Below are 25,840 nucleotides of genomic sequence, written 5' to 3' on the forward strand. Positions count from 1 at the left end.
AAGAAAAAAAAGAAAAAAAGCCCTGCCAGGATAGAAGTTATTGAGTTCAGTATGTTCCAGGGCACATAATCAGGCTGCCCTTGTTCCAAGACACTGCTGTGCTCTGTAGCTGACCCCCTGAGTCCTCTAGGGCAAGACTAACGACAGAGTCGGCTCCCAAAAACTGGCGCAGATGGACCCCACCATGTGGGGCCTGGAGTTGGGCCAGTCCTGCAGACCACCTTGATGGCCTGCGGCAGGACCCTTCCAGCAGCTCGCACAGGTGTGGCCTGGGTGAAGGCCTCCTGGCGTTCCTAGGAGCCTCTTGGGGAGCTTGGGCACCAGGGTTTGCCTTTGAGGACAGGACTGAGGGCCTGTGTTTGCATGAATGTACCTGAAATGTTTGCTCTGGATTTACATTTCCAATGGTGCCTATGCAGGAATCCCAAAGAATGCCTGGTGCGGTCTAAGGCAGGTCTGAGGCCGGGAACACTCCACAGGCAGCAATATTTGGCTAGAGTTTAATACCATTTTGTTTCTTTTTATCGATTTTTATGGTAACCTCTTTGTGGTAATTGACACTGACCTTTTTAAAAATAAACTTACCCTTTTAACCAAATATGTGAATGGTTTAAAGGAAAAACACTGTGTAAATAATGTTTTGAGGGGATAGAATCCAGAAGAGAGTTTTGGAAACAGAGTCCAATCATGCTTCTGACATTTGAAGTGCTTCTCCAGCATCATCACCAGATGATGGGCTATCTCTGCTCACACGCCTCCTGTAACAGGAAGCTCACTACCTCTCAAAGGCACCTTCTGTCGGGTCTGCCTGGAAACGCTGCTTCCGCAGACTCCGCACCTGAGGCCAGGTCTGCAGGGATGCTCAGCCCCCTTCCTTCGCAGGGGAAATACTTCTGGATGTGCACCTTCCACTCCTGGCAGGGCCGCGAGCCCCTGTGGCAGTGCTTCACCCTCTGGAAGGGACCCTCTCCATCTGGGAACAATGCGGGTAGCGTTTTCTCTTAAAGGGCGGTGTCAGGAATGGAAGCGGATATACCCAGCAGCAGTGGGCCTCGCATCTGCTTCCAGAAGTGGAGGCCGGCCTGGGACAGCGGGAGCCCTGAGGACACCACCAGGGGGTCCCAGGACCAGAGATGCGAGTGGGCACAAGCCCCCAGCCCCGGAGGAAGGAAAACCATTTCATAAATAACCGCATGGGGTTGTCGGCCTTTTCTCACAAGCCTCAGCACCTCCTTGGCCTCTCCATGGTGAACCCACCCCCCACGCTATGCCACCAGGCCAGGCCCTGCAGCATCACCTCCGTGGCTGGGACCTCCTCACCAGCCTGCGGTCGTGGGGTGGTCATTTCCCCCTTACCTGACTTATCTCAGGATTCACACACACACACTTGACTTTCGGAAACTTCTTTTAAATTAATTTCACTGACACTAAAAGGGAAGCTTTGTGGAGTGTGATTGTGGTTACCTGTTAATACTCGGCAACAATTATGAACCCTGATATGAGCCAACTTCTTCCGTCTTATCCCCTTTGAGGACGCTCTGTCATCGCCCCCATTTTACAAACGAGGAAACTGAGGCTCGGAGGCCTGGGGCAATGTGTTCCAGAACAGACGGCAGGAAGCCGGGGTAGGAATTCCAACAGGGAATTCCCTCTGTGGAAGGGAACGTGGCTGGCACCTCCCTGCCTTCCACCCTCAGTGCTAACGTGAAAAAGAGGATGGTGTTATGGAAAAGGCAAAGGGCTGGAGATCCCCCGGATTCCCAGGTTAGGGCGCCGGTCTCACCGTGCCAGGCGGGTCGCGTGCCAGAACAGAACCCGGGGGTCAGGCCGGGGGCGGCAGGCACCTTCACCAGGACCGCCCGTGGCGTTTCCCCAGCCCCTCCGCCGCGGGTCCCACGTGGCCCAGACCCTGCGGCGGCCTTTCCGAAGGGCGGAGCCGAAAAACGGCGGCTTCGTTCCACTCGGCCCCACAGCGCCCAGGAGCGAATCCCGAGTCCGCTCGGAACCGCCTCGCCGCGTGGCCCGGGGCGGCGTCGCCACCGCGCGTTCTCGGCTTCCCGGCTGCGGCAGCGATGCCGGTCCTTGGAGCTGGAGCGGGGATTCCGGGAAGCGGCGGGGCTCGGGAGAGAGACGCCCGGGTACCCCGCCGCGCGTTCCCGCCTCTGTGCCCTCGCGGGGTGGGGCCCCGGGCGCCGCTGCCATTGGCCGTGGGGGGTGAGGCGGACCCCGCGCAGGAAACCCCGCCCCTCCCTCTGCGGCGGGGGCGGCCCCAGCCGATGAATGAAGAGACGCGGGCGGCCCGGGAGGCCAGAGCGTGGAGCGCAGCGCTGCGCGGCGGCCAGGCCCTGGAGAAGAGGACGGTGAGTGCGCAGGGAGCGGGGAGCGGGCGCGGGTGCGCAGGGCCCGACCCGGTGGCGTAGGAGCGCGGCAGGTGCCGCCATCGTGGGCGGGGGCTGGAGCGCCGGGGGTGATGCGCGCCGGGGCGGGAGGCCTGGGCACCGGTTCAGCGCCCCGAGCCTCTACGCGGGGGCGGGCAGGACCGAGCGGAATCGGAGGCCAAATTGGCCGCTTCCCGCAGCCGGCTTCGCAGGTAGGAGCTCCCGAGTCGCCCGCAGGAGGACCGCTGCAGCGGGTGCGGGGAGGAAGAGGGTGAGTAGGGGCTGGGGCCCTGGCGGGGACTGTTGGAGTGGCCGGGACGGGTGACCTGGGCAGGTGGCCCGGAGCGCGCGCAGGTGCAGGCCCCACAGGTCCAGCTGGGGACGGACGCGCCTCCGCGGAGCTCCAGGGTTGCGGAGTCAACCACTTGCGGCGGCCGCTGCTGCTGAGTCAAGGAGGAAACCTTCATGCACGGAAGTTTCTCGGGGGCGGCTGGGCTTTGTTCGCGCCAGAGGCGCTCGAGACACCTCCAGATGGGTAGCGCGGGCGGAGCGCACGGGGCTAGTTTCCAGCAGCGGTAGTGCCCCTTTCCCTGCCCCACCACGCGACGTCTTGGCCTTGGCTTGGGGGAACTCGGGCGCCCCCCACGTGCAGGCAGAAGGTCGGGTGCCCTCGCGTTGCTGTTGGGCGCCCCTGGCCAGGGAGGATGGAAAGGAAGGAGCAGGCAGGCTTAGCTGCCCTAGACCGGCCCTAGACCGGGAACCCGGGAGCAGATCCGACTTCCACTTCCAAGGGAGAAACCGCCTCCCTCATTGGCGCCCCGAGGGGAGAGAGAAGCTCAGCGAGGTTTCCATGTGGTCTGCGTGGTTGGTGAACCCTCAGGCTGGGGGGTACCCCGCTTGGCGTGCAAGGCCCTCCTTGGAGCTGCCGCGGGACCAGGCTGTGCGTCCTGTTTCTGTCTGGAGGCGGCTGGAACGCGGTAGTTTTCCACATCCATGCAACCGGCTTGTCAGCTGCTGCTCCTCAGCTGTGGTTTCTGGAACTTGGGTTACCTCCATCTAATCAGAAACTGGCTCTGTGGAGCTCGATATCAGCGAGGTTTTCATTCCCAGCACCGCAGAGCAGATGGATCTCAGAGGACAGCTCCTTGGTCTTAGCCGGTTCCACTTGTGAATCTGGTAATAATGACCAAGACAGTGACAGCCGGGGCTAGGTGTTGACTGCTGGAATGTGCCGGACATGGTAATGTGCCGGTCAGGCTGCCCTGACTGCACTTGGCAGGCTATGTCCTGCCTTCCTGCTGGGCAAGGTCAGCAGGTGGTGCCTGGAAAATTCTTCATGAGGGAGCTTCCCTCCCGAGTGGCCATGACCTAATCTGTGGGTGTGGCCCCTAAAGCAGGTGCTGGGCAAGTCCCTACCATGGTGGAGAGCTGGCTGGGCACGTGGCAGGCAGGGCAGGCTGGGCTGGGTGAAGGGTGGCCAGGTGGATGGACGTGCTCTCCTTGCTAGAGCAAGTGACTCCAGTGACTAAGCCCAGAGAGACTGGCTCTCCGCAGGGCTCTGATGGGCCCCTTGGCTTGACCAAACCCCATTGCAGCTTTGGTTCCAGGTTGGTCTGACTTCCAAATGGCAAAGTTTTTCTCAGCCCATTGTAGAATGAAAAGTTAACTTATCGAATTTAGTATTGTGCCTACAAGGTCCTTGATCTGGATGTCTCCATGAGTGTTAATCCATTTCTGGGGCGGGTACTGCTGAGCCAAAATACATTCCTGGCTTCCTGGACTGGTCGACCAGAACATGTTGGGTCCTGGTGCTCTCCCCAGCGGTTGGTTGTAGGTGGTCAGAGATGAGCCACAGAAAAGTCAGCGTGCAGCCTGGTGCTGGGGGCAGGAGGGAGCGGGGCCCTCGGAGCGCCTGGCCGGGAGGGAGCCACGCCAGGCCAGCCCTCCTGCTTCCTCCAGCGGGGTGTGGACAGAGGCCACAAAACGTTCCCTCACTTGCCACGTGACTGCCTCTTTCACAAGTGGCAAGGTGCACATTGTTGGCTTTTGGACAAGGACATGGGACAGTCCTCGGACCTTGCTGTCGCTTTTGTTCTGGGACAGGGACCACTGGCCCCCAGCAAGCTTGCTGAGTGTCAGCTGACTTCAGGCAGGATCTGGGTCTTGCCCACTTGTTGGAACCACAGGTGCATGGGGATTGCACCCTTGAACAGGGAGGGAGGCGCCAGCAACTCCCATGCTAGGTTAACAAGTTCTGGGTGACTCGGAGCCTTGGCCCTGCTGGGGGTGTGGGGAGGAAACTGGCCCTGCTTCTGGGACAACAGACTCTGGGCTTGTCCTCCTGTGGGTCTCTGCAGAGGAAGCAGACTGGGGCCACAAAGAACAAACTGGTCCTGGGGACCCTGCTTCCTTCTGTGGCCCATGCCAGCCCTTCAGGCTACCTGCTGTCCTCAGATGCTGGGGTCTCCAGCTGTCTCCCACCCTTCAATTCTTTTCCGTAGGCTCCTTCCCACCAGCATCACACAGAATTAGACTCTGGGACTACATTTCTGGGGGAAAGTGTCTGCTTTTTAAAACCACATGCCTTCTGCAGAAGCCGCTCCCCGTGTAGCCCAAGCGTAGCATGAGACTTGCCACCACTGGCTGGGGTCGCTTATGGATGCCAGAGAACCCAGATTCCTCTCCCTGCCGTGTGCACCCAGGCCCCTCCTGCCCACAGACCTCACCTTTTCTTGGTGTTTGTTTTTAAATCTAGCAAGACTTGGGGGGGGAGACCTGAGGCATTGCCCCTCTGGTCCAAGCCACAGGGAGAGCTTGGGATGCTTTGGGTGGCATGTGGCGTCCAGTCTGCCCCAGGCTCACTTGGGTCCGAGCCACAGGGAGAGCTTGGGGTGCTTGGGTGCATGTGGTGTCCAGTCTGCTGGGTGGCGTGCGGTGTCCGGTCTGCTGGGCGGTGTGCGGTGTCCAGTCTGCTGGGCGGCGTGTGGTGTCCAGTCTGCCGCAGGCTCACTTGGGGCCTTGCATTTGCCACTGGGCTCTGCCCTTCGGGAGACACTGCGGACCTGACACTTGGACCCATGGGCCTAGGAGGCCACCTGGAAGGAGAGTGGCCCAGCTGTGCTAGGCAGGTCCCTCATCCGGACAGAACCTGCATCCCATAGCCTCTCAAGCCCCCCGAGGGCCCTTCTGGGTCTTGTCTCTCCCACAGGTTGAGCCCCTTTGCTGGCGGGCCCACTGAGCTGCCCGCTTTTCCCTCCCACCACCTGCCCTGCCTCCTGTGGTGCATGGGGTTCTCCTGGAGGAGGGAGGTCATGGGCATCCCCCACCTCCTCACCTTCACCCTCAGGAGTCCCAGGGCCCTGGCTGCTCTGCACAGCAGGCTGGGAAGCAGGCTTTGTGCCCAAGGACTAGCCTGAGAACCGGGAGGTCCTTTCCCCTTCCCCAGAGAACAAGGAGAGCTGTGAATACCATGGGTCTGTAAAGGGGACCCCCACATGCAGGAAAACCTGAGTTGTGGCATCACTTACACCTTTGCTCACCAGTAGCCGAGGCACGGTGGGGGTCCTGAGCATGGGCAAGGCAAGCCACTTCCACTGCAGCCATGGAAGGAGGCTGAGGAGGCCAGGGCAGCTGTGCACATCTGTGGCAGGCAGGGCCTGCGGGGCTCCGGGGCCGGACAGGATGGATCTCCATCTGAGTCTGTTTCCCATGAACTCCAGTGCTGACTGGGCCCACTTTGAGTAGGACGCTCAGTGGCTCATTCCCGTTCTCATAATGTCTCTGTTATGGGGGAAACTGAGGCAGAGAGCGCCGCCTCCCCCATGCCCCCGCCCATGACCTGCGTGGCTTGGAGCCAGCCTCTCTCTTCTTCTCAAACATGCCCTCACATGGCAGGAAGCTTTTAGTTCCATGGATGGGATGATGAGTCGGAAGGAAGAGTAAACCTGCACACCCAGGTTCAGTGGGCGGAGACTGGGTGCAAGCAGGGACCTTCAGGTTGAGGGACGGGTCTGTCTGGGCCCGCCCTGCTGCTGCGCCCCGGCTCCCTCTCACTCAGACAGTCCTTCATTGTCGGCCCCATGCAAAGCAATGGCTTCCTGCCTGCTCGCCTATGCGAGGTCACCAGGTATGCAAATTGGGGTGCACCAGGCACAGCTGAGGCCCCCAGATGCTGCTGCCAGAGTCTGTGCCTCAACCTAAAGAAGTGAAAGCTCCCTTCATTCATTCACCCAGCTTGAGGAGGAGACCCCAGTGTGAGTTTGGAGACAGAGGAGAGAGTCCCAGGTGTCACAGGGGGCTGGTGTGGCAGGGGAGGTGGCTGAGGACGGTGTGGGGAGCAGGCAGGCGCTCAGGGCAGCCTCAGAGCCGTCAGGTGCCAGGAGGAGGGACTCGGCTTTGTCAGGTAGTGCCTGGGCTGGAATCTGAAGAGAAAGGAGAACTGAGACCCTGTGGCCCTGCCTGGCCTCCAAATTCTGAGTGGGTCCTGGAAGCCGGGCCTGAGACATCCCCTAATGTGGAGGGGGTGCTACCCACCCAGCCTAGCTCCAGGCCTCCCTGGGAATATTTGCTGGGCCACAGTAAGTCAGGCAGGTCAGGCCCAGGGTCTGGCAGGCTTAAAATACGTCTCTCAGAGATGCTGTGTCCTTTCCACATGCTGCACTGAGAGCGCTTTGCAGAGAGCCAGACTGGGAAGTAAGTGGATGGGGCCTGGGGAAGTAGGTAGGCTTTTAGAAGTGGCACAGGCTGGGCTGTGTCAGCTGCCCGCACATGGGGATACACTGGCACCCCAGTTCCCACAAGCCAGGCCGTGTCAAGTACCCACACGTGGCCACTGGCTCCTCACAGGACTTCCTCCCGAAGTCCTGGCTTGAGAGGAGGGGAGGCAGAGGTCAGCTGGATTCACCTCTAAAAGACCCTAGCAGAGAAGTCGACCTCTTATCCCGGGGATGCAGCTGACTGACCAGGCCAGCATGAGGAAATTGGAAGAGAACTCTGGCCCCCATGGCCTCCTCCTAAAAGCGCGGGCACAGACACATACACAGGTGCACACGCATGCGTACACCCTCCCCAGGCCTGCCCTCGGCCGGAGGCTCCAGGGACACATTATCCCCCAGCTGATCGCCTTGGCCTAATTCACGCCCTGGCTGCCAAGGCCTCTGGCAGCAACTTTCCCCTTCCTCCCCTGCGGGGTTGTTGTGGGTTAGAGCAGGGACAGGGCCTGAGGGGGCTAAACTCCCAGGGAAAGGGCAGCTGGCTCTCTCGATGCACAGGGAGGGGTGGTTTGTGTTTCTCTCGGGCTGAGAGCCACCTAAGGCTCCACTCGGCTTCCTCCGGCCTCAGATGTTCTCCCATGGATGGAGGCATCAGGGTGGCAGGGAAAGGACAGGCCCAGAGGTGAGTGGGTGTCCCAGGGTGGGGCAGCCACAGGGGGCCTGGAGTGGCTTGCAGGCAGGGCCACCAGTCAGGGTTCCGGGCCTGGGCACACGGGCAGGCTCTGCTTCCAGGGGCTCCTTCCCACCTGCCGGCTGCGTAGAAGCCGTGTGGCTAGAGCCCCGGGGGAGACCTTGTCCCTCATTCTGGAGCAGCCGTCAGGAGTACAAGGCCATGGGAGAGGGCCCTACTCCGTGGAGGTGATGGACCCTCCTCCCTTGATGGGGCAGATTTCAGTGACTGTGTGTGCACAGGAGAGCTCAGCTGGTTCAGGCCTCCAGAAGGTTCTGGGACGGCAACGGCGGTGGTGTTCTGTCAGAACTTCCTCCTGAAGCCCGGCTCCCAGGGCCTTGGATGGTGCCTGGAGTTGACTCCAGGTTCCATGCCTCTTGTCCCCGCCAGTCTCTGCAGCCCAGGTGGTTCTGATTCGCAGCCACGGGCAGCTTTCGCGCCCTGCTCTCGAGTGACTGCCGCTGGGCTCCTCACGGGTGCGACGGTGTCCTGGGAGTCCCTGAAGCCCAGGTTTCCCGCACAGCAGGCGTTAGGAAGCGGGTGCCAAAGCATGGAAGGACTGGCTTGTATTCATCTGAGTTATCCACAGAAACACAACCAACAGGATAGGTGGAAAGAGATTTATCCTGAAGACCTGCCTCACGCACTTATGGAATGGGGAGTCCCGAGACCTGTCATTGGCAAACTGAAGGCCCAGGAGAGCTGATGGTTTCGGTCCAGTCTGAGTCTGAAGGCCCAAGAACTGGAGAAACACTGCTGCAGGTTCCAGCCTGAAGGCTGGAGATCCAAGAAGAGCTGGCATTTCAGTCCAAGCCCAAAGGCAGGAAAAGACCAAGGTCCCAGCTGCAGCAGTCACCGGAGGAGGCCTTCTCACTCAGCCTTTGGCTCTTTGTAGGCCCCCACCTGATTGGATGAGGCCCACCACCCTGCGGAGGACCATCCCTTCACATGCTAATCTCACCTGGAAACACTCACAGCACACCCAGAATGATGCCGGGCCAAATGTCTGGGCACCCAGGGCCCACTCAGGTTGACACACGAAATTCACCATTACAGTGCTCTTGGCCCTGACCCTGAGACCATCGCACATGGCATCAGAGGCTGTAGAGTGGGCCCCGCAGAAGACAGGAAGCAGATGCCCTGGTGTTAGATGCAGTCAGGGTGTTCAGATGAGGATGACAGTGGACTGGAGCTGGGAGGCTGACAGGAGCCAGAGCGGCCTGGGGGCTGGCCGCTGGCCTGTCCTTCCCACAGGTGCAGTCTCCTGCACTCCATGGCTGACCCATCCCTGCCCTGGGTCTCCCACTCCCTCCTCTGCCACCTGGCTGCCACTGCCCGGCCTTCCACAACTGCCTGTCACCATCACCCCACCTGCAAACTCCTCATCTGCAGCACTGGGGTTCACCTGTGCCTGGCCCCATCAGTGGTGCAGTCTCATCTGCCTATACACCAGCCCACCCATGCAGCCAGCTTGGGATGAGAGGACAGTCATGAGGTCCCCGTGGCCCTTGGAAGGAGGCCTTTGGAAGAGGCAGGTCCTTTGAATTTGGTCTGGGGTCAAGGCTGCCTGCAGCTCCCTCCCCAGCCCCGTAGTGGGGGCTGTGTCCATGCATCAGAAGAAGCCGCTGAAGCTGAGGGTGTGGCTCCGGGATGAGGATGAGGCTCCATCCCTCACTGGTGCAGGGACCAGCTTGGGAAGCTAACGCACCTTTTTCTCAAAACCAATTCCAAGTGGAAAGAAACTGTAGGCACATGTGCCTGTGTACACGCACCTACGCAGCCGTGCACACGCAGGCACACACAGGCACACGCAGGCACACACAGGCACACACAGGCACACGCAGGCATACACAGGCACACGCAGGCACACACAGGCACACGCAGGCACACACAGGCACACACAGGCACACGCAGGCACACACAGGCACACGCAGGCACACGCAGGCACACACAGGCACACACAGGCACACGCAGGCACACACAGGCACACACAGGCACACGCAGGCACACGCAGGGTGCCAGAAAGAAGAATCAAAAGGACAGGCCTCCCTGCTTCCCTGAGCCCAGCTGCAATGTCCTGTTCCCCTTGGCGGGGCCGGTCCAGGGGCCAGGCCAGGGGCCAGGCGGCCTCTACATGGGGCTGCCATGAGGCCCTTCCAGCTCCTGAAACTCCCTTGCCCCACCCCACACCAGCTTATCCACAATGGGCCTGAGACCAAGAAACCAAAGGTGTGGGCCGCCGAGCTGCCCGCCTTAACGCGGACCAGACAGCATTACTCCAGGCACCATTAGCAGCGAACACAGAGGTGACGTTCACCTTCTCACTGAGCCATGAGCTTATCTGCCTTGGCCATCTCAGAAGCTAGCAGATCCTAGAAGGAAAGCCACATGTGAGTGGCCTGGATGGTCCTCATGGGCCCCAGCAGCACTGTCCTTGAGGGAACTGATGACTGAGACCAGGACGGGGCCGCGGGCTGCCTCCACCAAGCATGCGTCTGGCTGGCTGTCCACATCGCTGGACTCGGCTGCTGCGGCTAAGATGCTTTCATGTCCCACGTTGGGCTGGTTTTCGTGCCAAACGCTAGCCCTGAACTGTGAGTCCTGCACAGCATATTCAGCAAGGACTCCTTCAGGTCCAGGCCAAGCATTGACACACATGTTGGGCACCCACTTCTCCAGGCAGAGTTCTCATCCCTCTGGCTCACCAGCTCAGAACGGCACGCTAAGTAAATTCCAGTGCTTAAGACATATCCACGTGAGGTCTTGGTACAATCCCAGAAACTTCCTTTGGAAAATGCATGAACGTGGGACTGTCCTCATCACCCTGAGAGTTCAGGAGTGTCGCCTGCCCTGCGTCACTCAGCAACCCACCCGTCTCCTGGTGACGGCCCGAGCCAGGCAGATGCCCCATCAGAGCCAGCTTTTATATTTGCTTCTGTTGTCCTTTAGCCCCTGAGTCATGGAACGCCCACCCTCCCCTTTCCAATCTAGACGCCACTGTTGAAGGGGGAAACGGCCTCCCAGAGATTTTCAGCTTCAGAAGAGAACCCAGAGCTGAAACTCTTGGGCATGACGAAGATGGAATGGGTCCTGTCACACGCGTGCCGCTTGCGTGAGGGCAAGTACAGGGCATGACGAAGATGGAATGGGTCCTGTCACACGCGTGCCGCTTGCGTGAGGGCAAGTACAGGGCATGACGAAGATGGAATGGGTACTGTCACACGCGTGCCACTTGTGTGAGGGCAAGTACAGATTCAGATAAGGGGAAGCTGGCCCGAAGCCAGGTTGCTGCTGGATCTCAGAAAGACGTCAGAACCAGGCCCCAACGGAAGCCCCTGGAGGTGCACAGCTGGTGAGCTGAGTGCTGCCGCGTAATTCTCATCGTGTGCAGCTGTCTGATGGGCATCTGCTAGAAGCCATATGGCTAATATTTAAAATAGGATTTTAAATTTGCTGATTTAAATTTAATTTAATAGGTGACTTTCGACTGAGCTTTACATATTTATGTCAGAGCTTTTAATTCAGGTAAAACAGCCTTCAGCTTGGAGCTGTTTGGACCCCTGCAACTACCTGTTCTTTCTCAGTTGCGGCTTTCATTTTCAAGAAGGAAGTCCTTCTGTTTCTCTGTGGCCATTGCTGATCACGAAGCTTAGCAATCTGGCTTCCTCTCAAAGCTGTGCAGACGGGAACCTCCCCCTTACCTGCTTTGACCCCAGCGTCTGGTCCTGAGGCCAGGGCTGAACACAATGAGTGTACAAGGCAAACCCAGTATCCGGGCGTTGAGTGGGTGTTTCACGACAGTCAGTGTCTTGGTCCGCAATGGTTTACATGGGTTTGCCCACCACTGAGCATCCCAGGACCTCATCAGATCCTTTGCAGAAGTGCTGGTAAATCCGACCCGCCCCAGCCCGCCACCCCTGTCCCAGCATTTGCAGCCAGGTGGCACCTCTGTCTGAGCTCTCCCTTGCCCACATCAGGCTGTTCCTTCCTTGGCCCCGTTGAGGCTCCTTCCCTTGATGTTCTGGCCCAGCCCGGAAATGAGGTCAAGTTTCTGCTATTTATGTGTCTGCATGTGCATGTGTGTGCGTGTGTGTGGACCTTGACCTCCAGGCAGCCCTCAGGGTACTTCTTGGCTCTGTGTGCGTGCAGTAAGAGAAACGACGCGAGGGAAACACGCCCAGATGCTGCCTGGGGAGTCTGGGTAGCTCTGAGCCTGGCCTGTACTACTCCGGGTCTCTGAGGTTGCTTTCTGTTTCAGCGGCCGGTGGAGATACTCCGGGCTGCTGAGCGGTGGAGCCGTGGCCCCTCCTCACCAGTCCCACCCCGGGGCTGTTGCTCCTCGTCTTTTCCACTCGACTCCTGGCATTCGAGTTCTTGTGTTAAAAATGCTCCTGGGACGTCATCCTTGTGACAGCTCGCTTCAGTGGCAAGCCTGTGGCTTGTGGGTGGCAGTGGGTGGCTCTCTGCCCCTCGGGGAGGTGTGGAGCATTGCTCTTACAGTACAAAAGTCTCTGCTTCCTTCCACGCACACTCCCTTTCTGACACAGCAGGCCCCAAACCAGCCTGGCCTGCCAGCTCGTGCATAGGTATTGGCACTGTAAATAAAACCCCGGGTGTGGCCTCAGGCACCCAGGGAGCAGGCCTCAGGAATGACTGCTGTGGAATCTCTGCTGTCCGAGGCCTCCAAATTCGGCCTCAAACAGTCTCACAGCAGCATCCAAGATCAACAGCGGACGCACATGAGTGCCACACGAGTGTGCACGGCTCTTTCAATAGGTGTCAGAAGGCAGCTGTGAAGCAGACTGTCAGCTCTGGAGCCAGACTGCGGGGGCTGCATCCTCATTGCCACCGGCGGGCTGTGTGGCCTTGAGCAAACGACTGACCCCCCCGCGCCTTCTTCCCCTACTCTGAGGCCTGGGACAGTGCCTGGTACACAGCTGGCGCTCAGTGTGCACAGCGGGTGTCAGCACCCCACCACCCAGCGGGATTCTTTACAGCAGCTGCCTGCATTTGTCCAAGGAGCCTGGGGCTGGGGCATCCATTCACTGAGAGGTGAGACCGCCGATTCCACATAGGAGCTGTGTGGGGACCGTGCTTTGGTGGAGGACGTGGGGAGAGGAGCCAGAGCCCAGCTTTGGGGGCTCAATTCTGAGATCCGTGTGGCCTTGGGGAAGGGGTGCTGGTGCTGCCAGATCTCTCCAGATGTAAAACAAGCCTTGCCTCCACCTGGGGGAGATCCCACGGCCTGCTCGCAGCCTGACCATGCTGGGCCCGTTTATCTGCCCTCACAGATGAAGTCACCCCTTTATTTAAAAAACAAAACAAAAAACAAAAAAAGTCAGCAATTTGTCATCCCCAAATGCTGCAGTGTCTGTCAGCGTAGGCCTGTCCCAGGGCTGGTTCTCACTGATACCCCTGTGTCCCCTTCCACCCCCACGGTGGATCAGCGGCTGTGCCTCCGCTCCCACCCACCACGCTCACCTTACAGTTTGTGTGTCTGTTAAGCTCTAACTCTGCCTCAACCCCAGGGTCATCTCTCTGGGCCCTCCCCAGGTCTCTGTCATCTCCCAAATTGGGGGCACATGTGGCACCTGTTTGCCTCCGTGGGGGCTGCTGCAAGAAATGACCACACACCAAGAGGCTGAAAACATAGAATTTTATTCCCCCAGCTCCAGAGGCCAGGAACCCGAAATCCACACGGGCTGTGCTCCCCCCGGGGCTCTGAGGAGGGTCCTTCCTGCCCTGATGGCTCCCGGGGCTCCAGGTGGTCCTGGGAGCGCCATGCCTGTCTGTCTCTTCTGCAGGTGGCCTTCTCTGTGTCATCTTCTCCTCTAAATGCACCTGCCGCCAGGTTTAGGGCCCACCCTGTTCCCAGGATGATCTCTTCTCAGGTCACTCATCACATCTGCAAAGACGCTTTTTCCACATAAGGTCACGCGCTCAGTCAGGTTCCAGGTGAACGTGACTGCCTGGGGAACGTGGGGGGCACTGGTCCACCCACCCCAGTCCCAGCGCAGGCCCAGCAAACAGACTCTGTAAGGAGCTGCCAGGAGGATCCTGGGACAGCACCTAGCCCAGGTCCCCATGGGACTGCTCACTGTCCCTGCATCTCCATGCATCTCTGCACATCGCCAGCTGTGGCTGGAAGGAGACCCCATGGCTGAATACTTGGGGCTTTGAACTCTGCAGAGCCCCGAGCACGGCTGAGGTGGCCCCAGCCTCAGCCTGACGTCAGTGGGCAGCATTTCTCATGCTTTGTGTTTTGGAGCCTCCCGGGGTGCGATGTTTCATGGACTGAAGAAGCTTCCGGAAGCACCAGGTCCCTGTTGAATGTGATACAATGTGGCCCAATATGGACACGCCACTGCCCACCCCACCCCAGCTCCGCAGTGAAGACAAAAGACCCAGACTGTGGACTTAGACGACAGAAACAGGCCCTGTCTTACTGCTGAGGACCGGAAATCAGGGATCATGGTGTCCGCAAGGCCGGCCCTCAGAGCCTGCGGGGAAAGGAGCTGCTCCCGGCCTCCCTCCCGGGCAGGGGAGTGGTCTTCACATCCACGTGGCGTTCTCCCTCCCTGCGTGGGCGTTCACATCCCCTTTCTAATATGGACACCGGTCACATTGGATCAGGGCCCACCCAATGTCTCTGTTTAACCTTAGTCGCCTCTTTAAAGGCCTGAGTTTCAAAAACTGTCCCATTCGGAGGTACTGGGGGTTAGGGCTCCAAGACAGCTTCTTTTGGGGGTCACAATTCAGCCATAACAGGAGGTACCCCAGATGGCAAGCACTTTGAGGTCTGCAGGAAAGACTCTCCCAGGGCGGGGGCAGCACAGGTGTTCCGTATCACAGCATCCCCGGGAAGGACCCTCCCAGGGCGGGGGGCAGCACAGGTGTTCCGTATCACAGCATCCCCGGGAAGGACCCTCCCAGGGCGGGGGCAGCACAGGTGTTCCGTATCACAGCATTCCCGGGAAGGACCCTCCCAGGGCGGGGGGCAGCACAGGTGTTCCGTATCACAGCATCCCCGGGAAGGACCCTCCCAGGGCGGGGGGCAGCACAGGTGTTCCGTATCACAGCATCCCCGGGAAGGACCCTCCCAGGGCGGGGGGCAGCACAGGTGTTCCATATCACAGCATCCCCGGGAAGGACCCTCCCAGGGCGGGGGCAGCACAGGTGTTCCGTATCACAGCATCCCCGGGAAGGACCCTCCCAGGGCGGGGGGCAGCACAGGTGTTCCGTATCACAGCATCCCCGGGAAGGACCCTCCCAGGGCGGGGGGCAGCACAGGTGTTCCGTATCACAGCATTCCCGGGAAGGACCCTCCCAGGGCTGGGGACAGCACAGGTGTTCCGTATCACAGCATCCCCGGGAAGGACCCTCCCAGGGCTGGGGACAGCACAGGTGTTCCGTATCACAGCATCCCCGGGAAGGACCCTCCCCGGGCGGGGGCAGCACAGGTGTTCCGTATCACAGCATCCCCGGGAAGAACCCGCCCAGGCCGGGGGAGCACAGGTGTTCCGTATCACAGCATCCCCTGGAAGGACCCTCCCAGGGTGGGGGCAGCACAGGTGTTCCGTATCACAGCATCCCGGGAAGGACCCTCTGAGGGTGGGGGCAGCACCGGTGTTCCACATCACAGCAGCCCTGTTTATTTGCCGGTTTATTTCTGGTGGGGAAACCCCTTAAGATGCAGAGAGGATGCAGCCACCTGGGTTTCCCAGAAGGCCTTGGGCAGTGGTGGGGACCTGTTTATCCGGGAATTGTTGTGGGGAGTGAGGAGGCGCCCTGCGGAGCCTCGGGATGATGGGAAACGGGGCTGGTGAGGGCAACGGGGCAGGGGCAGTGCAGGGTTCAGAAGGAAGGTGGCGCGTGGGCACATTTTCCTGGTAACTGGTTCACATGGCTGCCGATTGCAGCTCCTGTTAGCCACAGGCAGCGATACCAGCTGCCGCAGACCAAGGCCAACCCAGCACCGGCCAGAACTTGGCGGCCAGGGGCGTCTCCAGTGCTGGGGGCACACGTGGCCCGGGAGGCCGTTTCCAGCTCATTCCTGCACCTCCCAAACTGCATCAAGAGGAGCTCCTTTCTCACGCCAAAGGGTGCAGAAAGCTGCCAGGGCATGAATTTAAGGATGAACAAGGTCAGGCTCCAGGACCAACGTGGAGACCCCCTGTGGAATCCATCGGGGCCACTCGGCTGCAAATGGCAGGGGACATGGCTGACACGAGAGGGGGCAGGGCGGGGTGACCTGGGACCCCAGTGTCTGACTCGGCCTCCGCGTCTCAGCTCCACTCTCCACTGTGTGGCCCCATCTCGGTGGGCCCTGCCTTCTTCACAGCCCCGACGCCACACTGCTGAAGCGGCAGCTTTTCCTTCCAACGGTTCTAGAAAGGGCAGGAACCGAGTCCCTGTGAGTAGGCCGGGCACAGCCCCCACTTCCCGCAGCGGAACTGCGGCTGGGAGACAGTGCCTGAGTGTGGGTTTGGCCAGACGCCACCCTGGATTTGGGAGACTCTTGAGACAAGGCAGGCAGAGCTTTGAGCCACCCCCATGATGGGTGTGCTGGAATGTTCCCGCCTGGTCGTGCTGTATCCGTGGAGAGACGTGAGCTCGCTAACCAGACATTCTTCTCACAGGACACACCAGCCCCTTGGATACCACTTGGCCACTCCCACGGAGGCCACTCACACTGTGTGGCTGAAGCCTCGAGGTCACCAGGCGGAGGCGCGGAGATGCCCCTGCACCCGCTGGGGGACAAGCCGCTCACCTTTCCCGGCCCCAATTCAGCCATGGAAAACGGGCTTGACCACAGCACGCCCCTGAGCCCCGGCTCCCTGCGCTCCGCTGCCCATAGTCCCCTGGACACCAGCAAACAGCCCCTCTGCCAGCCCTGGGCCGAGAAGCGTGGCGCCCGGGGGACCCACGAGGTGCGGTACGTCTCGGCCGGGCAGAGCGTGGCGTGCGGCTGGTGGGCCTTCGCACCCCCGTGCCTGCAGGTCCTCAATACGCCCAAGGGCATCCTGTTCTTCCTGTGCGCGGCCGCATTCCTGCAGGGGATGACCGTGAACGGCTTCATCAACACGGTCATCACCTCCCTGGAGCGTCGCTATGACCTGCACAGCTACCAGAGCGGGCTCATCGCCAGCTCCTACGACATCGCCGCCTGCCTCTGCCTCACCTTCGTGAGCTACTTCGGGGGCTCAGGGCACAAGCCACGCTGGCTGGGCTGGGGCGTGCTGGTCATGGGCACGGGGTCGCTGGTGTTCGCCCTGCCCCACTTCACAGCTGGCCGCTACGAGGTGGAGGCGGACACGGGCGTCAGGACGTGCCCTGCCAACCCCAGCGTGGCGTGTGCGGACCGTACCTCGGGCCTGTACCGCTACCAGCTGGTCTTCATGCTGGGCCAGTTCCTGCATGGCATGGGCGCCACCCCCCTCTACACGCTGGGCGTCACCTACCTGGATGAGAATGTCAAGTCCAGTTACTCGCCCGTCTACATTGGTGAGTGGGGCCGGGGGGGTTGGCACGGGGCAGGGAAGGCCGAGGGTAGTGTTGCAGGAGTGAGGGCGACCGGCGGAGCCAGCCCCACCCCCTGCCTTCGTGTTCCCCTTGTCTGCATGGCCCCGGGGCTGCTTCGAGAAGGCGGTAGGGGAGGGGAGTCAGGCCTGAGGCCCAAAGCTGACATAAGGGACTCCGGCTTTCTCATTCGGACCCTGCTCAGGGCTCCAGGCCGCTGTGCCCAGGAGTCTCAGTGCAACCCCTGTGTGGTGTCCAGCCCACCTTGCCAGGAGACTCTTGAGACAAGGCAGGCAGGGCTTTGAGCCACCCCCATGACGGGTGTGCTGGAATGGGGCACAGTCACCAGGCGCTGGGTGGCACCAGGTCCAAAGGTGGCAGACCTCATGCTTCAGCTGGGAACCTGGCACTTGCCTGGGAAGGAGTTTCATGTGGGATAAGTGACGAGGGACAGAGCCCTGAGACCACACCCATGTCTCCCTGAAAGCACCATATTGGCGCCATCAGCCACACACTGGAGGGACAGAGCCCAGAGGCCACACCCATGCCTCCCCGTAAGCGCCATGTCTGCTCTGGCAGCCACACAGGGGTGCGGAAGAGACCGAGCAACTCCGGAGAGTCAGAACTTTGAGGGGAAAAGTAACACGAAGCAGCTCATGGCTGCTTCACAGCCGCCTGAGAGTAAAGATCTGTGTCACAACCCTATGCCAGGCAGCTGAGCTCACTGCCCTGGGGCAGCCCTGGGCCCCTCACTGGCTTCTGGCTCCTATTTGTTGAGACATAGGGAAGCCCCATGGCCTGTCCAACAGGGACAATTTGACCCTGTGCATGGCCCGCCCGACCCCACTTCTCGGTGTCCCCTGCGCCTGGCTTTCCTCTCCTGGGTAGGGCATCGTAGGGAAGGTCAAGGGGAGCAGCTGGCCCCAGCCAGACTCTGCAGTGACCTCAGCCTCCTCATGTCCTCTTTGAGCTCTGCTCATCCCAAGAACCAAGGCAGGCGTTGATCACCTCACTCCAGTGAGGGTCATCCCACCACCCTGACCCTTCCAAATCCCAGCCTACGGGGGCATGAGCGTGGCTGGGCGGAGGGGCTCAGGCGTCTCTGGTCCCTTTCCCCACCCTGGGTCCCTAATTCCTGCCAGGGTTGGTCTGTGCGGCTACTTAGACGTCCTGCCAAACCGGGCTTCGAGGACCTTTGCCCTATTGTAAGGGAAAGACGGCAGTGCGCTTGGCTTTGAGGAGGTTTTTTAAAGCTGACGCTGACCCACGTCAGGCCCGGTGGTGGCTGCACGGACTTGCCTAACTTGAGGCCCACGAGGGGAGTGGGCCGGAGATGCACAACGGCGGGTGCAGGGCTTCTCTCAGGCACGGAGCCCCACACAGCGCTCTGCAGCCCCGGGGTGGTGCGCAGCGGCCCTGACGACTCTGCCTCTCTTGCAGCCATCTTCTACACCGCAGCCATCCTGGGCCCCGCTGCTGGCTACCTGATCGGAGGTGCCCTGCTGAACATCTACACGGAAGTGGGCCGACGGTGAGTGGCCACGCACCCTGCTGCCTGCCGCGGGGCCACACCCACGGGAGCCCACCAAACTGCCTGTGCTGGAGAGACCCGCGTGTCTCTGGAAGGGGGTTCAGAGCCAGCAGGGCCCCCCTGAGTCAGGCCAGGTGTGGTGCCGGTGCTGGGCCCCCGGGCTGGAGGGAGTCAAGGCTGGCCTTGGCTCTGTTGGACTCAGGGGATCTTGGGGGCCTTGGGAGTCCGCCCCAGGGCAGGGGGCGAGGCAGACGGACGGTGCCCGAGGCCCAAGCGCTTGCAAAGTCCAGCGAGCCCTGGCCACTAGTTCCCTAATGGAACTGAGATTCTTTTGTTTTCCTTTCTTTGTATCTTGTGTGTGTGTGACGCTAGTTTCTGTAAATGTAAGCGGGAGAAAGCAAGGTGGGGGTGGAGGGAGAAGCAGAGAGACAGGGGGAAAGACCAAGAGACAGACACAGAGATGGAGATGCAGAGAGAAAGAGAGATACAGAGAAGACAGACAGTGACAGAGACAGAGGGAGAAGGGGAGGGAGAGGAGAAAGCATGTCCTTGCTGACCTGTCAGGGCTCTATGGGTGCAGGGTCCCCCATTCGTCCTGTGCCCAGCCTGCACTTGTGAAGTTTCCAAGGTCGACTGTGACGTGGTGTGGGCACCGCTGCACCTTGGGACTTTCTGCAGATGGTGCCTCTCCTGGAGGTCTCTAGCACTCTGGCCTCTTACAAAAGCCCCACTGGCCTCGGGTTGATAATGTGGGGTCAATCGTGCGTGTTCTAGGCAGAGCCTGGAGGTAGGTTTGGGGCTCGTGTGCTGGGTCTGGATGCTTCTCAGTCTCTCTGCCCCATCTGGCTCTGGGATCTGGGCCCACTTTGCACAAAGTGGGGAGGCAGAGCGGGGTCTGGCCCTGTGTGCGGTGTCAGCGTTTCCCTGCTAGAACAAGCAGGTACCGCCTGGCTGCAGCCTTGCAAGGTGTTGGCGCTCCCTGTGTCCTCTGTCTCTGCGGCTCTGCTCCCGGCCTTTGCTGGCCTTTTGCCCTCCCACCTCCTCCTCACTGTGAAGACGCATCCCCTGGAAGCCCAGAGCTTGGGTGGGCTTCTCCTGCTCGTCACGGCCGCCTCAGCCCATGATTCTTTTCCACTCACCTTTTCATTTGAAAGCGCACTTACATGCAAATTGCCGCGTGCACAGCAGCCCCTTTGTGGGGAGCTCTCGTTGAGCTCCAGCTGAGCCCCCAGGCATCCCTGGGAACCCCATCCGTCACCCTCTGCTGTGAGGAGGGATGCCTCGGCCCGCAGTTGCCTGGAGAGCCTGCCCCTCCTAGCGCCCAACCCCACTGTGGTCTCAGGACCAGGCCACAGGTGGCATCTCCAGACCTGGAGCGTGGGCCGAGGCACGGAGCCATCCGTTTTAGACAGCGAAGCCAAGGTGGTGTTTGCTTTAGTCTGCAAGGAAGGGACAGGACCTGCGGCCAGCAGCGCCAGGGGCCTGTGTTGACCAGTGTGCAGACAGACCCTGGAGGTCTGCCCGGAGGAGGGGCCGGGCCCCCCCCCCAGTATGTGTGCCATGGAGGGCACAGGTGGGTTCCACGCTGACCCAGGTGCCACTGCCTCTTCCACAGGACGGAGCTGACTACCGAGAGCCCGCTGTGGGTCGGTGCCTGGTGGGTCGGCTTCCTGGGCTCCGGGGCTGCTGCCTTCTTCACCGCCGTTCCCATCCTTGGTTACCCTCGGCAGCTGCCAGGTGGGTTCCCCATCCCCAGCCCGGCCTTCACATCGGGGGGATTGTCCCTTAGTCTTCACGAAGGGGGCACCCCATTTCCTCTGTTTTTCCCCGCCATGGTCAAGTCTGCGGCACACCCTCATTCTGTCTTTGATCTGCATCTTCCCATCTGGGTGGAGAGATGCCTCCTGGCTGTGGCACGAGGCAGGTTGTGTGTCCAGCCTGTCCTGTGGCCTCCCCTCTGCCCCAGCGGCTTCTCCCCTTCAAGCCACAGAACCGGCTTGTGTCCCAATCGGGGCAGGGCCTCCGTCCCTTCCTTCCCCCAGCCGCACTTGGGGCCCCAGCTCTCCCACACCTCCAGCCCGGCTTGTGGAGCATTTTCATGCGGCTTCTGTTCCAGCGCCACCTCCCTGGGGCTGCAGGGATGTCAGACGATGACGTTCCCAGACCGGGGAGGGGCAAAGGAGTGGGGGCAGAGCCTCCCTCAGAAGTCCACCTCCAGGAGCTTCCAGCCCCAGCTGACTCTGCCCTTCCAGGCTCCCAGCGCTACGCGGTCATGAGAGCGGCGGAAATGCACCAGTTGAAGGACGGCAGCCACGGGAAGGCGAGCAACCCAGACTTCGGGAAAACCATCAGAGACCTGCCTCTGTAAGGACCGAGGGCAGGAGGGTTCCTAGTGTCCTCAAACCCTTTAAGGGCCCCCATCTCGGGGAGTCGGTGAGACCCTTCCAGGATCATGATGGGGATGAAGCCCCAAACCTCCCTTGTGGCCCACCAACCCCTGAGACCTGGGCCAAGAGATTAAGGAGCAACAGCTAGAGCCTCCAGGGCCAGAGGCCGCAGACCCCGTCTCAGGGCTGCAGAGCCGTGGGTGAGTCCCCAAGCCGGGCCAGAGCCTCGGCCTGCACCCGGGGACCCGTCACTCACAGTAGGGAGGCTCCTACAGGCTGCGCCTGGCTTCCAATGGCCACAGCAAATCCCTTCCATACCAGCAAGTCTCCCCATGGCCTGTGTGTCCCGGGGTCCCCACAGAGGCTGCATTCGACTTGAGACCCTTCCCTCACCGTGACCCCCACGCTCCAGTTCCCTTTCGTCAGGTGTCACCTGGGCCATCCCCTCCTCCCCGGGCTCTAGGATGCTGCCCTCTGTCTCCCTCCCTCAGTTTCTGAGGACCTCCCCTCTCCACCCTGCGTGTCCTGCTCACCCTCTGGGAAGGCTGCTTGCTTTATCGTCTGCCTTGGCTGCCTTCCCTTCTTTCTGCTGAGTGTGGTCCGGCCTTGCTTTGCTGTCTTGCTGCACTGCTAGGGTGAACACGGAGTCCTGGCCTGGTGGGGTCCTATAGGGACAACGTAGGGGCCCAGGCCCTCCAGGTCTCTCCTGGGGATCATGCCTTCCCCGGGGGGCTCTCCCCAGCGGGGCTCTCCCCAGCGGGGCTCTCCCCAGCGCTGGGCACAGGTAGCCCTCAGTGTGGTCACCACCCAAGTCCTCAGCCTCTGAGGCCGTAGAACAGGGAGACTCTTGTGCCCCTTTAGCAGCAGGTCCCTGAGCTTACGAATGGCTGCGTCTCACTGGCCATAGTGGGTGGAGGATGTGGGCAGTGGGTGTGTCCCTGCTGCCTGTCCTCAACCAGGACAGGAGGAAGGCATCAGGGCCAACGGTGGCCCCTCTGAAAGCCCCGAGCTGTCCACAGCAGAGAGGAGCAGGGCTGGATGAAGATGGGAAGGGGGGGCCTCATTAGGGCCCTGATAGACTCCCGAAGGAGCTGGGAGCTGCCTGCTAGGGAGGGTGACCCCATGGGCCGAACTGACCTGGGGCCACGTTCACCAGGAGTTGGGAACATCGTGCAGGCGCCGGCTCACCCTCTCTCCCCCACCTGGCAGCAGAACGGCTTAGAGCTGAGGGCCAGGCGCCCTGTTCCCAGCGTGGCTGTGAGCCCCAGTGCGGACCTGGGAACCCTGGGGCACTTTTAGTTCATCGGGTGACAAAGAGGCTTATGTCCAGGGTTAGTTCCCTAAACCAGTTGCTGGTAAGAAATTGTGGGACATGTTTCCTTTATTTAAAGTCATGACTAATTCTCTGGGCAAATTCAACATGAGAATATCAGCCGAGCAATCCATGATTAAGAAATGGTTTGCATAGCACTTCGGAGAGTCATGGCCTCCTAATGCAGCCACGCACCCCGGAGCCTGGGCAGGTCTGGGAAAAGCCCCAGGAAGGGACTCCTCCAGGGTGTCTACCCCAGCTCTGTCCCCCCACATGCAAGGATCCCCCCCAGGTGTCTACCCCAGCTCTCACTTCCATATGCCAGGACCCACCCCAGCTCTGCCCCCCCACACGCCAGGACCAGGACCCCCCCCCAGGGTGTCTACCCCAGACTTGCCCCACACACCAGGACCCCCAGGGTGCCCACCCCAGCTCTCACTTCCATATGCCAGGACCGCCCCTCGGTGCCCACCTCAGCTCTCCCCACACACACCAGGACTCCCCCCACACACACCAGGACTCCCCCCACACACCAGGACTCCCCCCGCAGGGTGTCTACCCCAGCCCTGGACTGGCTGGAGGGGAGGTATGGGCTGGGGTCTCCTTTGCCCTCAGTCATCTTTGCCTTTTTCAAGACGTGGGACCCAAGTTGCCCAGGAGGAAAGGCTTTGGAATCCTCAGGTCGGGAAATAATTTTGAAAGAATTGGGCTGTCCCATTTTAATCAGGGAAGGGAACAAAAAACCGTGTTCATGGCTGCCGAGGTCAGTCCAAGCCAGTGAACACCTCCAAGCAGGCAGAGTGTGAGGCTGGAGTGGGGTTTCTGTCGCTAACATCAGCTCTGCAAGGCACCTGTGGGCCTGTCGGGGCTCAGGCTAACGAGGGCTGCATCGCCCGTTCCTAATTCTTCAGAATCCATTTACATTTGGGTACATCCTCGAACGAGAGCATTTGAATGTTCCAGGCGTTCAGAGTTGCGTTCATGGGAACCAGGCTCTGGGTGTGGCTGGGAGGAAAGAGCCGGTGGGGTGACGTGAGGCCGGCGCTCCGCTCTGGCGGGAGGCTGGAAAGCACAGGTTTACAGGACGTCGCTAAGCTGCAGACGCAGGGGTTCAAGTCAGCGACACTGTGGTGTGAGCAGAGCGACGTGCCTGGTGCCCCTCCTGTGTGGCAGACGCATCATTTATTGCGAAAATTTGCATTATCGTGGGCTGATGTGAGAGGCTGTTGTGCCATGACCTAGGGCTTCAGGAAAAGTCTCTGCCCCCGGTCCGTGTTACGAGTTCTGGGGATAGGACAATAGCTGCATCTCAAACACCCTGAGGCCAAGAGCACCCCCCCCCACTCTGGGGGAGAAGGGTCACGCACAGGAGCGTGCTGTGAACAGGGTGTAGCTGTGAGCTGGGATGATGATGTGAGCGTTGCCCAGTCTGGTGACCTGTGTACCCCAGAGAGAGCCGAGCCTCTCTTTGCAGAGGCAGCTCCGCTTCTCTTGTCTGCCTCGCTCACTGCACTGGCCAGGAGGGCTTCGCTTGGTTTACGCCACGCAACACGTTTTCCATCTCAGCATCTTGCGTGCTTAAGCAGCAGTTGGGAGTTAGCCCTGCTCGGCCCTCCAATGCTAACAAAAACGGGGAGGACCCCCATCCACCCACCAGGGCCCCGTGTGCAGGGATGGGGAGCCCTGACGCACTGCTGTCAGCCACCACCTGGGTTAGAAACTGCAAGGCCTGACTTGAGGCCTTCCCAGCTTCCAGAGGGGCGTGTCCTCGTCCTGAGACCCCACAGCCAGGACTGCAACAGGCAGATATAAAGGCTGAGTCCTCAGGGCCAGACAGGGCTCAGAGTTCCCACAGTTCCCCCCAGGGCCCCAGGTGCATGCACCAAGGAATCGCCCTGGTTGAGGACTCGGTGGCCCCCAAGTGCAAACCAAGCCAGCTGGGTCCACCCAGGGGCTCCTTGGATGGAGGATTCCAATCCCACTTCTCCCGGGGGCTGGTGGTTAAGGACTGGCTGCACCTCTTGGTGACTCCGTTCCCTATTCCGGGGCCTATCCAGTCCTGGACTTGGCTTCTGCCTCCCCCAGGCAGTTCCCTTTTTCAGGCCCTGCTGCTGGCCCGTGATAGAACAGGGTCCTGGGTTACTTGGGGGGTCTGCCCACCTGAGCTGAAGCTCTGGCCAAGGCACTGATAAGGTTTTTCCCTAATCAGGGGCTGCAGCTTTCTAGACAAGTGGGCCACAGGCTCAGCCTGACACCCTCTGGGTTTCTCTGGAATAAATATGGGTATCCCCCACCTGCCTGTACCCCACTCTACTGCCTGTCAAAATTGGGGCCCTTTGTGCTCAGAGCGGGGAGGTGACAGCCTCAGGAACAGCAGGCTCCTCGCACCCTGGGTCTGGCCCACTCTGACCCTCGGTCTCTTCTCCACACCCTCACCTCTGCCCAGCTCCATCTGGCTCCTCCTGAAGAACCCCACGTTCATCCTGCTGTGCCTGGCTGGAGCCACTGAGGCCACACTCATCACCGGCATGTCCACGTTTAGCCCCAAGTTCTTGGAGTCCCAGTTCAGCCTGAGTGCCTCGGAAGCTGCCACCTTGTTTGGTGAGAAAACTCTGGATCTTGGGGGTCCTCTGCTTTTGTGTCAGTTCTCAGAGAAGCAAAGAATCCTTGAGGACATCTTCTAGGAAGACCCGGACAGGGTACCTGGCAGCGAGTGCCGCCCTCCCCCTACCAGCCAGAGCAGGTGTGGAGAGCACCACGGGGGCTGAGCGACCCTGTCCACAGGCCTGGGGGATGGAGGTCCCACCCTCTTTGTGGGACATGCTTTCTAGGGTCCGGGGTAGGCTCCATCCACTCGCCAACCGGCCTTGGCCTCTGTGAGTTGGTGCAGGAAGGGTTTGGACCTGGTGGTTCTGTGAGCGGGTGCTGGTGCCTCAGGACCTCCTGGGACAGTGCAGCTGGGGGTTTCTCGGTACCAGGGGCAGGCTGGCCTTCTTAGGCTGGGCTGGTCTGCAGAAAGTGGGGACCCCTCCTCAGCTGCTCCTCCTGCCAGCATTCACAGGTACCCTGGGCCATGGCACGTGGGCCACCGCGGCCAATCTACCATGCTCTGCACTTCCAGGGCCTATCATCTAGATAAGAAGAGGGTGTCAGATGAGGGCTCCCCTCCCTTCCCCACAGGCCCCTCCAGGCCTGGCCCCTCCAGGCTGACCTCACAAGCCCACACTCCCACACTCAGCAGACCCCCAGAGGTCAGCTGTACTGCCCCTTG

The 25,840-nt window shown here is 60.6% G+C and overlaps 1 protein-coding gene across 3 annotated transcripts in view; it reads left to right on the forward strand.

The window, feature by feature from the left end:
- Positions 1–2,309: 2,309 nt before the first annotated feature.
- Positions 2,310–25,840, forward strand: part of SLCO4A1 (solute carrier organic anion transporter family member 4A1) — a 29,856-nt gene continuing 6,325 nt past the window's right edge. For 2 of the 3 annotated variants that reach the window (XM_001087895.5, XM_077952148.1), the window contains exons 1-6: positions 2,310–2,360; positions 16,460–17,324; positions 18,780–18,870; positions 20,486–20,607; positions 21,123–21,234; positions 25,016–25,170. In XM_001087895.5, coding sequence (XP_001087895.3) covers positions 16,556–17,324; positions 18,780–18,870; positions 20,486–20,607; positions 21,123–21,234; positions 25,016–25,170 — 1,249 coding nt within the window. In that variant the 5' untranslated portion in view covers positions 2,310–2,360; positions 16,460–16,555. Of the gene's footprint in view, positions 2,361–12,345; positions 12,873–16,459; positions 17,325–18,779; positions 18,871–20,485; positions 20,608–21,122; positions 21,235–25,015; positions 25,171–25,840 lie in introns of those variants that run through there. The other variant, XM_077952147.1, reaches the window with a different exon arrangement.

This window comes from Macaca mulatta, chromosome 10, assembly GCF_049350105.2.
Source record: "Macaca mulatta isolate MMU2019108-1 chromosome 10, T2T-MMU8v2.0, whole genome shotgun sequence".
Classification (NCBI taxonomy): Eukaryota; Metazoa; Chordata; class Mammalia; order Primates; family Cercopithecidae; genus Macaca; species Macaca mulatta.